The 14,553-nt window shown below is 35.9% G+C and overlaps 2 protein-coding genes across 2 annotated transcripts; one reads left to right on the top strand and one right to left on the bottom strand.

Annotated features, from left to right (window-relative positions):
- Positions 1–3,687: 3,687 nt before the first annotated feature.
- LOC128207584 (arginase, hepatic-like) lies at positions 3,688–8,166 on the top strand. Its single transcript, XM_052910616.1, has 6 exons — positions 3,688–3,828; positions 5,641–5,820; positions 5,960–6,225; positions 6,797–6,958; positions 7,128–7,264; positions 7,452–8,166. The coding sequence occupies exons 1-6, from the start codon at positions 3,751–3,753 to the stop codon at positions 7,643–7,645; spliced, it is 1,017 nt and encodes a 338-aa protein (XP_052766576.1). The 5' UTR covers positions 3,688–3,750; the 3' UTR covers positions 7,646–8,166.
- A 4,588-nt stretch (positions 8,167–12,754) lies between these two features.
- LOC128208399 (putative cyclin-dependent serine/threonine-protein kinase DDB_G0272797/DDB_G0274007) lies at positions 12,755–14,151 on the bottom strand. Its single transcript, XM_052911958.1, is given in 4 exon segments — positions 12,755–12,950; positions 12,986–13,305; positions 13,307–13,537; positions 14,137–14,151. Coding segments are annotated over 4 exon segments (762 nt in total).
- Positions 14,152–14,553: the final 402 nt, after the last annotated feature.

The raw sequence follows: 14,553 nt of genomic DNA, 5'->3' as shown, positions 1-14,553 counted from the left end.
GCTGGCACGACACTATTGGACATTCAAAGTTGAATGTCGTGCTGGCACGACATTATTGGACATTCAAAATCGAATGTCGTGCTGGCACGACATTATTGGACATTCAAAATCGAATGTCGTGCTGGCACGAAATTGGGCATAGGACTTTAAAAATGAGAGTCGTTCTGGCCCCACATTGTGCATCCAAAATAAAAGTCGTGTTGTACGACATTGAACATTGGGGAAATCCGCCTTGCACGATATTGGACATTTGAACTTCAAAATTGAATGTCGTGGAGACACGACATTTGACATTGGATATTAAAAAAGCCGTGCTGGAAAGACGTTGATATTCAAAAATGAAAGTCGTGGCAAAAAGCTTGACGATGAACATTCAAAACGAATGGATTGATGGCACGACGTTGGACATTGGTCATTTGACTTTCAAAATTGAATTTCCTGCTGAATTTTCCGCTTCATTGTAAAAATGGTAACATACGACGCAGGACAGAAAAGTCAATGACGTCATTGAAATTCGTCTTCGGTAAGATGTCATTCGGTTGATATTTCGCGCTATTAAAAATCAATAAAATATTGTTTTGGTTACATTATAAGCATGAAAAAAAGAGAAACATAGTTTGTTTCCGTGTAAGATTGCATTATATATTACCTCGTGAACTCCAAAAGTAGAGCAGAGCCACTCGTGAAATATTACTTTTAGTGCTCACATGATGAAACATATTGCATATCTTAAAGCTGCACTCTCACAGATATACCATTTTTACAACTTTTTTTATTATTTGTCTCGGAAAGAGCAAATTTTTGCGTAAATATCTGCAAACCAATGATAAAAGCTTGCTGACAAAAGATCAGATCGCAGATTTTCATATTTCCGTTAAAAAATAATGATTTATGGTGTTTTAAGAAAAATGCATAGAATATTATTGTTTGAACTTAAACATAAAAATCTGCGATCTAATTTTTGTCAGCAGTCTTATATAACTGGTTTCCATGGAGTTTTGCAAAAATTTGCTCGTTCCAAGACAAAAAAAAATAATAATAAAAAAATGTCACTGAAACGTTCAATCTGTGAGAGTGCAGCTTTAAACTGGAACAAACAATTATCCTGTTTTTATTTTTGGAATTGATAATGTTAAATACAGAAGTCCATTTATATTTAATACGGTAATTTGGGTTATATAAGTTTGTAATTGCTAGTAATTCAGTGGTGATATGCTGAATTGCTAAACCGTTCGACTAGCAACCGGGATGCAGTAAAATCTGTAAATTTTAAAATAAGTGCGTTTTTTATTTTAATTGTCACCTCAAAAAGGATACAGTTGTGTGTTCTGTATAATTAGCACATAAGCATTCTGCTTTCAGTTTGGTAATGTTTCTGTTACCAGATGTTACCAGCTTATGAGTGCGAAGTTTGATTTTGTTGAGGGTTGTGAGTGGAATTGATTCTAGATTATATCACAATACAGAAGTGTCCACTTTAGACATTTCATCAGTGTATGGCTACCCGACCAGACAGTAATTACAAGTGCATTTTAAATAAAATAACCCCGCTTGTTGGCTATCAAACATTAAGTTTTATTGTTTATTTAACTAATGGTTGACATAATAAATATTGAAATGAAATAGTAATTATAATGCATTCTTTAAATATTAACATTATTATCATTGTATATTGATATCTCTCATCATTCAAAAACTTGAGGTCAATTAGAAGTTGTTTTTCTAACTTGTTATTATTAGTTAAAGAGAAGATTTAGATAATACCATGTGTAAACAAATGTATATTAGAAGAAAAACGTAAGTCGGGATAAGTCTGTAGGTACATTATGGCTTCAGCACAAGCCCAGATGATCAGCTTGTTTGTGTTTCGGACTTTGTGCCAGGTGAAGGTCATTCTGGTAACACACCCTCGCCGCGTGCCCAATGAAATGGTTTCAAATAACACACCTCTAATGGAAATGTACTTGGGACCGGGACACACCTCCCATATATCGCGTGACCGACATGCGTGATGTTCTCGCATTTACTTTTTTGTTTTCAAAACGCATTTCTTATCTGATTTCCATGACAATTTATAGATTGTAAACATGATTTGGCTATCTTCAAATCTGAAATTTTAGAAATACACTAATTACATGTTGTCACTTAAATCTGTAAAATGTTCTTCCTGATGTTTCGAAAGCGCCTACTCTATTGTACGATCCTAGAGAGGTTTGACCTCATGAGGTCACTGCTCTAGGCTCATCTATACCAGCCAAATTGTAAATATAAACAAAAACACCCAGATTTGTTGCCGAATTTTGTATTTTGAATGTAACATTTAAGTCGAGCTTGTAATATATGTGTCGGTGCTTGAAGTCCATGTAGTACACATTTTTACTTTAACTTACAGATATCTTCGAATATACAAATATAAATGTGCCCCCCCCCCCCTCTCCCCCTCTCCCCCCTACACTCAAAATTAGTAATTTAAAATGTCTGAGACCAAAGCCATTCGAATGTTAATAGTTACTGACAGACAATATCAATTCACAAAAGCATTTGATAGATTTTGGCGCTGCTGTTATACTGTTATGCAAGGATACATATGTTGCTTCAGCAACAAATGAAATGACATTCAAATCGTTTTAACCAAATAGCAAGCCAAGTTCACGTACAGTAAACAGTCAAGTATTTTTACGCAGTGGTTGTTTTGATGGCCCAAATACTGGACTGTTTTTAGCACTCATATTTTCAACCATTATTAACACTTTGTCACTTAAGCTGACGGTACCGTGACTTTAAAAAGATTATCTCTTCAGAATCTTAAGAAGATTTGTCAACAAAATATTTCAAAAACATTCCTTCTAGACTTTTGATGTTGTGATAATACATGATGACGATGCAACAGTCGGCCGTGTTTCAGAGACACACCTCCAGATTATGGTTAGTTGATTGGATTAAAAAGACACACCTCCCAAACTAGAAATAACGATTGGAAGAGACAGACACACCCCCATGGGTAAAGGCCCACTAACGTACATCGATCTCCGAAGTTTCAATTATTTGCTCATCTGCTGCTTTTGTAAAATATAATTAGAAGAAATACTTCTAGAAAATATCCTGCGTCATGCAAGACTTTACTTGTGGCCATCAATTAGAAACAAACTAACCCTACATACAACTTGGTTTAAGTGATGATAATGGCACGCTAGTTAAATGATGGAAAATGGACGAGCATTGGCACTCGATTGCGTTGCTCTTGCTGGGTTTGGGGCCCTTGGACATCAACCATCTTCTCTCGCAAGAATGCAAAAATGTTCAACTTCAATTTGCTTTAAACTAAATGTCCGATTCCACTGTAGCCCCTTTTCAGCATATTCAGTGGTGCAGTGCACCATAGGCTCTCTCTGTGCCTTTAACGTGTATAAGTGATAAGTGAAAAAATGAATTTAATACTACAAAATGCAATTTAGTACAAATCAGTTTGTTATTGAAAAGTGTACATGATGTCATGCATGATCTGTTCGTGGTCAGTCTCCAGAGAGTCCAGGGGAAAATTTCCATAAGCATCAGTGAACCTCGTATTGATACTTTGGAATGGTCTAGTGAAAAGGCCTAAGGAAACTTTTCGAAATCTGACACTTGCTGTCAATCAAACTCCGCCTCTCTTCAATCCCTCTTCCCAAACATGTATAAAAACCCGCGCCGCGAGCAGATAATCTTATTAACCTTTGTGTCCGGAAGACCTTTACCTGATACAAACACAAAATGGACAAGCGCAGGAATTCTGAGATCGGTACTTGGAGGAAACTTGGAGTTGTTGGGGTGCCCGTCAGCAAGGGACAGGTTGGTGCATTTCAGAGGGGCTTTTGTTTTGTGTTGTTGTTTTCTCTATGACCATTCTATGCGGTTTTATTTTAAAACCAAATGATGCTTGTTGTTCCTATGTAATGATGATCTTCATTAATGAAATATTCAAGAACATTGGGTTTGATAGTGCCACGCTGAGTTATCTAATTTAGTGTACATTAAATGTATATTTGTACATTTATTTGTGTAAACCAGGTATCAAAATAATCAAGACATGCGCATTTCTTTAACGCCTTTCCAACTGGTCATGGACGTTGTCAAATTGCACATCGTACATTGACACGGTGTACACAGTGAGGTCGTACTAATGTAATACCCTATCCGCTATTAATAGTTTTTGTAAATATTTTTAAGTTGAACCGGTTCTTCATAAGGATATTAAATATTCGTTACGAATTTCCAACAATTATCAATCAATTGTTAGACGAAGAGAAATGTACGTAAAATCGCATTTCATCTGCTCTTGGTATATGGAATAATTAAGATAACGAAAATGAGACTCGGACTCATTATCAATTAAACTGTAAAATAAAGCTGTAACTAATCTACAAAGCACCAGTATGTGGTGAGTCGAATATATTTTTATCAAAATGCAATGGTTTTGTAGCAGAAAGTTACAGACATATGTGCCCACCACCCAATTAATACTGACGACAAATTATTATTTGGATTCATTAGCATAAATGACGAACAGAATGAGTTGGTTTTTTCACCATCCCAATACATTAAGAATACGAAACTATTTTTTGTATATATAAGTTTCTGTCTATGTGTCAAAGTCAATTAATTAATAATAGGGGCGAGGACGACAAACTTCTTTTATTCTTTCTTCCACGTTTTTTTTATACAACAACAATTATCTGACTGTTTAATTCAAACTTAATATTAGGTTACATTTTATGTTGTAATAATAATAGCAATAATAATAAAGATATTAATAATAATAATAATAATAATAATAATAATAATAATAATAATAATAATGCAAAAAATATAATTATAATAATAATTATTATTATTATTAATATAATAATAATAATAATAATAATAATAATAATAATAATAATAATAATATTAATAATAATAAATTAATAATAATAATAATAATAATAATAATAATAATAATAATAATAATAATAATAATAATAATGTTAATAATAATAATAATAATAATTATAATAATAATAATAATAATAATAATAATAATAATAATAATAATAATAATGAACATTAAGCAGTAAGTTTTTAATATTAATATAATGAAAAACATGAAATCATTTCTTTCGAAGACTAAAAAATCTGACCAATCAGGAAGGGCCAATTTCTTACGATCATGTAGAAACTTTTGTAAATATCATGTTATATTTGTTGTGTTCGAATAGACTTGTTGTCTTGCAATGAAAAACCGATTAATTTAAAGTAATAAGGATATTAGGCAATCATTAGAGATACAAAGAAAGTAGGAGAACAAAAACTACGTAAAACAGACACTACTTCATTCATTCGGATAATAAACTTGTGGCTAAACATTTTCGCTACAAATTGATAAATTGTTGATGAATTACTTTATATAATTATATATACGGATACGCCGAAAACGACATGCATCAAAATTAGAGTTAATTATCTCAAATTGAGATTAAACGGATCTGCTGAAATAGGTTAATCTAAATATGTCAGGATTCTCAAAGTTGTGTGTGACTAGTGCTACTTGTTTTACATAATCTGTTTGTTTGTTTGTATTGCTGCTTTTTTAAATTTACATTAAGATCTTTTGGTTATAACCAGAGGCGGGACGGCACTGAAAAGGGGCCTCAGGCGCTCAGGGACGGCGGTCTGGTGGAGCGCCTCAAAAAAATCGGCTGTGATGTCAAAGACCACGGTGACGTTAATTTTGGTTACCTCGACGAAGATTTGCCACATGAAAACGTAAAGAACCCCAGAAATGTTGCCATGGGATCACTTCGGGTAAGACAGTTTCAACTTCGTTTCTTATACAAACCAAGCAAACTTGTATATTATAATTCATTAAAACATGTAAATCAGCGCCAAATGAGAACTGTATTTGTATTTAGAAGTCTAAATTGATGTCATTGAAAATCAACAGACGGCCGACGAGGTTGAGAAATGTCTGCGTACAGAAGGCCACTGTCTTGCCATCGGCGGCGACCACAGCATGGCCATCGGCACCATTATGGGCCATGCGCGCGTCCATCCGGATATGGTCGTATTATGGATAGACGCTCACGCCGACATAAACACGCCGCTGACGTCAGATAGCGGGAACATTCACGGCATGCCCTTATCGTTTGTAGTGGAGGAACTTGACCCCTATGTTCCCCATCTGCCTGGTTGGGAGGGAATTCAACCCTGGTAGGTGAAGCCTGCAATTCATTTACTTGCATTTACTTTTCAAAAGCCGCGACCATGACTTAACAAGCTAAAATGCATCTCGTGGTTCGTATCTACACGAGTTAAATCCATATATACTTAGTTTTATTACTCGACCTCATTTCAAACTAAATCCATTGAGCGAAAACTGTTTCTCTATTTTAGTAACAGCGACCTAAAACATGCAACTGCTAACCGTATATGAAAATCCGGAGTTCGTCTCATGTACCAGTTTTAATCACTAAAAGAACCCTACATGATCATTCTTATTTCAAGTTATAAATTGGAAACCCTCAGTTTGCCTCCCGGTCGCACGCACGCAGAGATGCCCAATAACAACAGCTTGGTTTATATGAAACATTGGTTACAAAGGGCAATAGACGTATACTGTTAGATTCCTTTACGTAATCCCTATAATATCACAGCTGACACAAATGTTACCAATGTAACGAAGGCCTATGTGCATATGTCCTCATCAGCATAACACAGGCGTACGATGCACAATGTGTGGAAAACGATCACTATGATTTACCCCTCGTTTCTTCTATTCCAGCATCAAGGTTGACCAGATCGCGTGGATCGGGCTGCGTGACGTGGACCCGGGCGAGCGCAAGATCATCGAGAAGTTCGGCATGAACGCCTTCAGCATGCACGACGTTGACAACAACGGCATCAAAGAAATACTCAAAAAGGCGCTCGATGCTGTAGACCCAACGTGAGTGGTAGTATATCGTTTATTTTGTTGTGGGGCTATATTTGTTTTATGTACAAAGCTGCGTTCCTTATACTGTGCAAAGTTACAATTCCAGCATTTGTGAAATGTTCCAAAATCATTGATTAACAAAATATTTCATATGATGACAAAACGCTACTTTGTTTCTCAGTGGGACGAAACCAATCCACGTGAGTTTTGACGTAGACGCCATGGACCCGACGCACACTCCGAGCACCGGAACTCCCGTCAGCGGCGGTCTGTCCGTCCGTGAGATGTGTTTCATCGCAGAGGAACTCGCCCTAACAGGTGCGCGGTTTGAAGTATATCTAGGACAAGAATAAATCAACTACATATATTTACATATATTTACATATCATGTGTTTTCTAAAAGAACAGTCGTTGCTAAATGTACAGGGGTACACGCACGGTTGTTTGACTGACCTTTATTTAACGTTTATGGCCAGACTTATGACTCTTTTCTTGCCTTCTCCAGGCCGGGTGGCCATGCTGGACATCGCCGAGGTGAACCCCAACATCGGCGACGAAAAGGACGTCAACCAGACCGTCAACTCCACGCTTGACGTCGTCTCCCGCTTCTATGGTCACCGCCGCCAGGGACTCTTCCCCACCAACTACGAAATCCCGACCGCCATCCTTCGGAGAAACTCGCTCATCAACGCCTCGTAAAAGATGATAGTGCTAAATTGACAGTGTGACAAATGTTTGTGGTTTTAACTTCATATATCACTCATGTACGTGCTTATAAATAGACTCCTAACATCTGAAGTATAATAACAAAATATCGATGACATTTTTACTTTTCGTATTACATGCAGTTTATTGATGATGTATCATTGTATATGTTTGTGTCAAACGTCATGCACTGTAAGTAGTGAGATCGAAGTACGATATAAGATGTATGGAGTTCAAGATATGCATATATTAGCAAAATATGAGTAATAGTTGAATGACCTGTTGCAATATCTTGAATTGATTGATTTTGTTGTAAATATGAATTGCATTTGCATTTTTTTTTCAAAACGTTTCAATAACTGTTTCGTTGCATGTCAGGCTTCTTTTAATTCTGAGCTTTAATATGAGCTAACAATAACTGATATATGTATGTAGGTTTAAAAATGAAAATGTTATGTAAGTTGTTGTTGTTGCTGCTGCGGCTGATGTTGTTATTAAATGAAAGTTGAAAGGAACATTGTTGTTTTTGTTACCAAAAAAATGAATACTCTAAAAATGGTTTGAAGAAATACATGCATCTTACATGCATCTTACTTACCGTTACCAACTCGACACTTACACATAATGGACACGGACTCGCCTCAATGCAAAAGTGGGAAGGAAGGATCAAGATTTGTTTTTAAATAGTTAATGTATTGGTCTCTTTAAGGTTCAATATAAAGCAAGCATAACAAAAACATCCTTTTAAATATGTTCTGGCCAAGCCTCTCGAAAATTACAATTACAATAACTGCACAGCATACTGGCATGGTTTTAAAACTTAACTGTTTTGGCTCATTTGACCAGCAGACTGTCCAACCTTTGGTCAACATTTTGTAGAAAAGGGTTCTAGAGATATATATGTACTTGAGTGATTACTCAAAATTTATGAGTTGCCGACTCATTGTATAAAGCATAAATGTGGCCTTTTTGAATTAGAAAACACGAATGTTTGTGGTTATACTGCCTTTAGGAAATCAGAATTAAAATTGACAAGAAAATACAAGAAATACCTTTAAAAAAAGATACTCGGCCGTGGTAAACCAGCGGTCGTTTAGTGTTGACAGGTGGTTTGCATATTTGACCACACTTATATAAGCGTTGGTTACCCAGGGAATCGAAGAGCAATGCAATACAACAGTATTTGACATAAGCAAATTAATACAATAGCTTGCACACTTATTCGGATACTGAGCTGGTTTCAAGCTTAGATTTTTGACTTAATTATGTCCAGTGCGGCGCAGGGTGATCTTGACCTATAGCATTAGCGGTCAGTCAGATCGATATTGAATTGTATCATATTTTTAGCATTCTTCTTGTGTTAAGCCTTAAAATATCATCTGTCTAACTCTTCTGGGAAAATCGTTCGCGAAAAAAATCTTCAACTTTTATACAACCACAACCCTAAGATCGTATTCGATACTCCTTTATTTTATTTGTCTTTCTTAACAATGGCCAATAATATTTCTAGTTTCACTTTACAATGGCCAATAAAAACAACATGGCAACAGTGAAGTGCTTAAATCTATACCAGAGCAAGTGAACTATAAAACAGTGAATGCTTGCTTATACAAGTGAACTATAAAACAGTGAATGCTTGCTTATACAAGTGAACTATAAAACAGTGAATACTTGCTTATACAAGTGAACTATGAAACAGTGAATGCTTGCTTATACAAGTGAACTATAAAACAGTGAATACTTGCTTATACAAATGAACTATAAAACAGTGAATGCTTGCTTATAAAAGTGAACTATAAAACAGGGAATACTTGCTTATACAAGTGAACTATAAAACAGTGAATGCTTGCTTATACAAGTGAACTATAAAACAGTGAATACTTGCTTATACAAGTGAACTATAAAACAGTGAATACTTGCTTATACAAGTGAACTATAAAACAGGGAATACTTGCTTATACAAGTGAACTATAAAACAGTGAATACTTGCTTATACAAGTGAACTATAAAACAGTGAATGCTTGCTTATACAAGTGAACTATAAAACAGTGAATGCTTGCTTATACAAGTGAACTATAAAACAGTGAATGCTTGCTTATACAAGTGAACTATAAAACAGTGAATGCTTGCTTATACAAGTGAACTATAAAACAGTGAATGCTTGCTTATACAAGTGAACTATAAAACAGTGAATACTTGCTTATACAAGTGAACTATAAAACAGTGAATGCTTGCTTATACAAGTGATCTATAAAACAGTGAATGCTTGCTTATACAAGTGAACTATAAAACAGTGAATACTTGCTTATACAAGTGAACTATAAAACAGTGAATACTTGCTTATACAAGTGAACTATAAAACAGTGAATACTTGCTTATACAAGTGAACTATAAAACAGTGAATACTTGCTTATACAAGTGAACTATAAAACAGTGAATGCTTGCTTATACAAGTGAACTATAAAACAGTGAATGCTTGCTTATACAAGTGAACTATAAAACAGTGAATGCTTGCTTATACAAGTGAACTATAAAACAGTGAATGCTTGCTTATACAAGTGAACTATAAAACAGTGAATGCTTGCTTATACAAGTGAACTATAAAACAGTGAATGCTTGCTTATACAAGTGAACTATAAAACAGTGAATACTTGCTTATACAAGTGAACTATAAAACAGTGAATGCTTGCTTATACAAGTGAACTATAAAACAGTGAATACTTGCTTATACAAGTGAACTATAAAACAGTGAATGCTTGCTTATACATTCAGTGAAACTTGTCTATAACAACACCTAAATAAAATAACGACACTACGTGTCTGCACCAAGAACGAACGATGGAAGCAGTTGGTGTAGTAAAAGACAAGTTTCATAGTATGACAAAGAGTACAATGAATAATGCCACTAAAAGCATCATTATCTTGAAAGCATTATTTCGTTGCTGTCAGATGTACATGAATATATCCAATTCGAGGGGAATTTTCATTTTATTCATCGGAATCGGGAAAAAGACGCCATTTTGGTACGATATACGGTTAGTGACCCAATGTAGGTAGATATGGGTCACCGCGTGACTGGTCGTTACCCACTGTGGGTAGATATGCGGTCACCGCGTGACTGGTCGTTACCCACTGTGGGTAGATATGGGGTCACCGCGTGACTGGTCGTTACCCACTGTGGGTAGATATGCGGTCACCGCGTGACTGGTCGTTACCCAATGTTGGTAGATATTGGGTCACCGCGTGACTAGCTCTGGACCAATCGCGCTAGAGGCGTGATATAGAATATTATGGAATTGTCATTTTCAAAAACATATCTTCATTTTTAATTTCGATTACATACGTGTTGTCGTTAATCTGTATTGCATTGTGTATACAGTCGAAACTCGTTGGCTCGATATCTCATGGCTCGATATCCTCGTTGGCTCGAATCAAATTAAAAGGACCGATTTTTATTTGCTCTTTGTTCATATAAATTTCGATCGGATGGCTCGATATCTTGAGGGTCGATATTTCTCCACGCTCGAAGTCGTTTTCGCGGTCCCAAACAAGAATTTCACACTTTTATTTGTTTGCTTGGGTCGATGTCATTTTCGCAGGTTCAATCAAGAATCTCACATCTTGATTTGTTTGATTGGCTTCATTTAGCACAAGGCGCTAATCGATTAAAATTGCTTGACTGATATTATAACTATTATCGAATTTAAATGGTTTAACAGTTTGAATAAACATGCCATCACTTTAAGTTCTGTCTCTAATTGTTATCCATCCCTAAATTACTATGCATTTTGATATAACTTTTAAGCTTTGTTTGTGTTACCCACTGTTTACAATTGCTTTTTTCGCATAAATGTATTTTTATTATAAATAATCGAATAAGTCATATTACGAAATTAAGTGTGCGTAACTATGCCAAATAAATACTCTTCCTTCTCTTGCGGAGATAGCGTAGCCAATAACAAACGAGGTAAATAAGACTTTATGTAACAAATGAAAAAAATAACATTCTGTAAGCAATCCCGCTTGGCTCGATATTCTCGAGGCTCGAAGTACTTTGGCCGGTCCCTCGAGCCATCGAGTTTCGACTGTATATGGTATATCACAGCATTTCGTTTGTTTCTGATCTCGATATAGAAAGATAGTCAAGAAACAAACATTAGTTATGTTTTTAATATTGTCATCATTCTGTAGAAACCGGAAAGTGTGGATCATGTTCGATTATCAGGTTCAGTCAGTAGATGGTAACGGGTTTGTGTTGATCATGTTCGAATATCAGGTTCAGTCAGTAGATGGTAACGGGTGTGTGTTGATCATGTTCGAATATCAGTTTCAGTCAGTAGATGGTAACGGGTTTGTGTTGATCATGTTCGAATATCAGTTTCAGTCAGTAGATGGTAACGGGTTTGTGTTGATCATGTTCGAATATCAGTTTCAGTCAGTAGATGGTAACGGGTTTGTGTTGATCATGTTCGATTATCAGGTTCAGTCAGTAGATGGTAACGGGTTTGTGTTGATCATGTTCGATTATCAGGTTCAGTCAGTAGATGGTAACGGGTTTGTGTTGATCATGTTCGAATATCAGGTTCAGTCAGTAGATGGTAACGGGTTTGTGTTGATCATGTTCGAATATCAGGTTCAGTCAGTAGATGATAACGGGTTTGTGTTGATCATGTTCGAATATCAGTTTCAGTCAGTAGATTGTAACGGGTTTGTGTTGATCATGTTCGAATATCAGTTTCAGTCAGTAGATGGTAACGGGTTTGTGTTGATCATGTTCGAATATCAGGTTCAGTCAGTAGATGGTAACGGGTTTGTGTTGATCATGTTCGAATATCAGTTTCAGTCAGTAGATGGTAACGGGTTTGTGTTGATCATGTTCGGATATCAGGTTCAGTCAAAGGATGGTAACGGGTTTGTTGCTGGTCTCTGTTTTGTTGTTTTCTGTGTTGTTGTTTTATGCGTTGCTGTTTTCTTTGTTGCTGTGTTCTGTGTTTCCGTTTTCTGTGTTGCTGGTCTCTGTTTTGTTCTTTTTGTATCGCTCATCCTTTGTTGCTGTTTTCTGTGTTGCTGTTTTTTATGTTTCTGTTTATGTGTTGCTGTTCTCTATATTTCTTTGCTCTGTGTTTCAGTTTTCTGTGTTGCTGTTTTCTTTGTTGCTGTTTTTCTGTGTTGCTGTTTTCTTTGTTGCTGTTCTCTGTGTTGCTGTTTTCTTTGTTGCTGTTTTCTGTGTTGCTGTTCTCTGTGTTGCTGTTCTCTGTGTTGCTGTTCTCTGTGTTGCTGTTCTCTGTGTTGCTGTTCTCTGTGTTGTTGAGAACAGTGTTGAAGAAGTGTTGCTGTTTTCTTTGTTGCTGTTCTCTGTGTTGCTGTTTTCTTTGTTGCTGTTTTCTGTGTTGCTGTTCTCTGTGTTGCTGTTCTCTGTGTTGCTGTTCTCTGTGTTGCTGTTCTCTGTGTTGCTGTTCTCTGTGTTGCTGTTCTCTGTGTTGTTGTTTTCTGTGTTGCAGTTCTCTGTGTTGCTGTTCTCTGTGTTGTTGTTTTCTTTGTTGCTGTTCTCTGTGTTGCTGTTTTCTTTGTTGCTGTTTTCTGTGTTGCAGTTCTCTGTGTTGCTGTTCTCTGTGTTGTTGTTTTCTGTGTTGCTGTTCTCTGTGTTGCTGTTCTCTGTTCTCTGTGTTGCTGTTTTCTGTGTTGTTGTTCTCTGTGTTGCTGTTTTCTTTGTTGCTGTTCTCTGTGTTGTTGTTTGCTTTGTTGTTGTTTGCTGTGATATTGTTCTTTGTGTGTTGCTGTTATTTTGTTGCTTTTTTCTGTGTTGCTGTTGCGTTTGTTGCTGTTTTCTGTGTTGCTGTTTTCTTTGTTGCCGTTCTCTCTTTGTTTTGTTTCTTTTATTTTAGGCTAAGGTAATAACCTATTGAGACCGATATATTAAAGATAACATTAAACTGGTTGATAAACGCAATAAATAATATTAAAACGTTATTATGTTGCCTTACATATGCAGAAGTACAAACGGGTCGCACTTTATTAGCAAGAACTAATGTACAACTCTAGTCACAATAGTTAAACTAAACAATCAGTGTTATGTTCTTATACAGTTATCTGGAAAAAAAACCAGTGCACCTTTAATTACAGTTTAAAAGCATATTTAAACCTTAAACTGGTTTTAACAACAGTTGATAGAAAGCTTTTGGTGAAAGGAAGTCAAAGCAGTCACAGATATTTGCATATTTACGTTACTGCAATAGATTGGCAATATTTGCCAAGCCGAATGATAAAAAAAACAAATGCTCACATTATAGCTAGTAGTGTAACTTGAATGAATTATCAGTCGTTGATTTGTCACTGTACTCGGAAGTTTGTTCTTTTCAATCAATTCAATTTTTAAACCGCATATTAGAAGAAAGATCATTAAAAGAATTATACCACACAAAACATATTTATATACATGATTTGTTGCTTTTCATTGCACATCCTTACATAACACGACATGATACAATGAACTTTGCCATGATTACCAAAATGCTGAATGTAGATTGTACCGTAGGCGTAGATGCAGTAAGAAGAAGTTATAAAGTCTGAAAAACAAATGAAGTTTCCTTCAACAATGGATCGGACGTAACATTCTGTCTGAAACACAGGAGTTTTCTTCTGGTCCTTTTATTATTTTCGTCACCCTGTGACATCCTGCACTTGGTTCATTAACAAACTGATAGTGAGTGTACTTAGTCGTAGTCGTAGTCGTAGTAGTAGTAGTAGTAGTAGTAGTAGTAGTAGTAGTAGTAGTAGTAGTAGTAGTAGTAGTAGTAGTAGTAGTCGTAGTAGTAGTAGTAGTAGTAGTAGTAGTAGTCGTAGTCGTAGTCGTAGTCGTAGTCGTCGTCGTCGTCGTCGTCGTAGTAGTAGTAGTAGTAGTA

The sequence above is a fragment of the Mya arenaria genome, chromosome 11 (assembly GCF_026914265.1).
Source record: "Mya arenaria isolate MELC-2E11 chromosome 11, ASM2691426v1".
Taxonomy (NCBI): domain Eukaryota; kingdom Metazoa; phylum Mollusca; class Bivalvia; order Myida; family Myidae; genus Mya; species Mya arenaria.
The sequence above is the reverse complement of the archived record's forward strand: the minus strand, read 5'-3'. Positions and strand labels throughout refer to the sequence as shown.

Coding starts and splice junctions, on each gene's coding strand:
- LOC128207584 (XM_052910616.1), top strand. CDS start 3,751: ATGGACAAGCGCAGGAATTCTGAGATCGGTACTTGGAGGAAACTTGGA. Junction 6,226..6,796: donor TGGGAGGGAATTCAACCCTG/GTAGGTGAAGCC, acceptor CTTCTATTCCAG/CATCAAGGTTGACCAGATCG. Junction 6,959..7,127: donor CTCGATGCTGTAGACCCAAC/GTGAGTGGTAGT, acceptor TTTGTTTCTCAG/TGGGACGAAACCAATCCACG.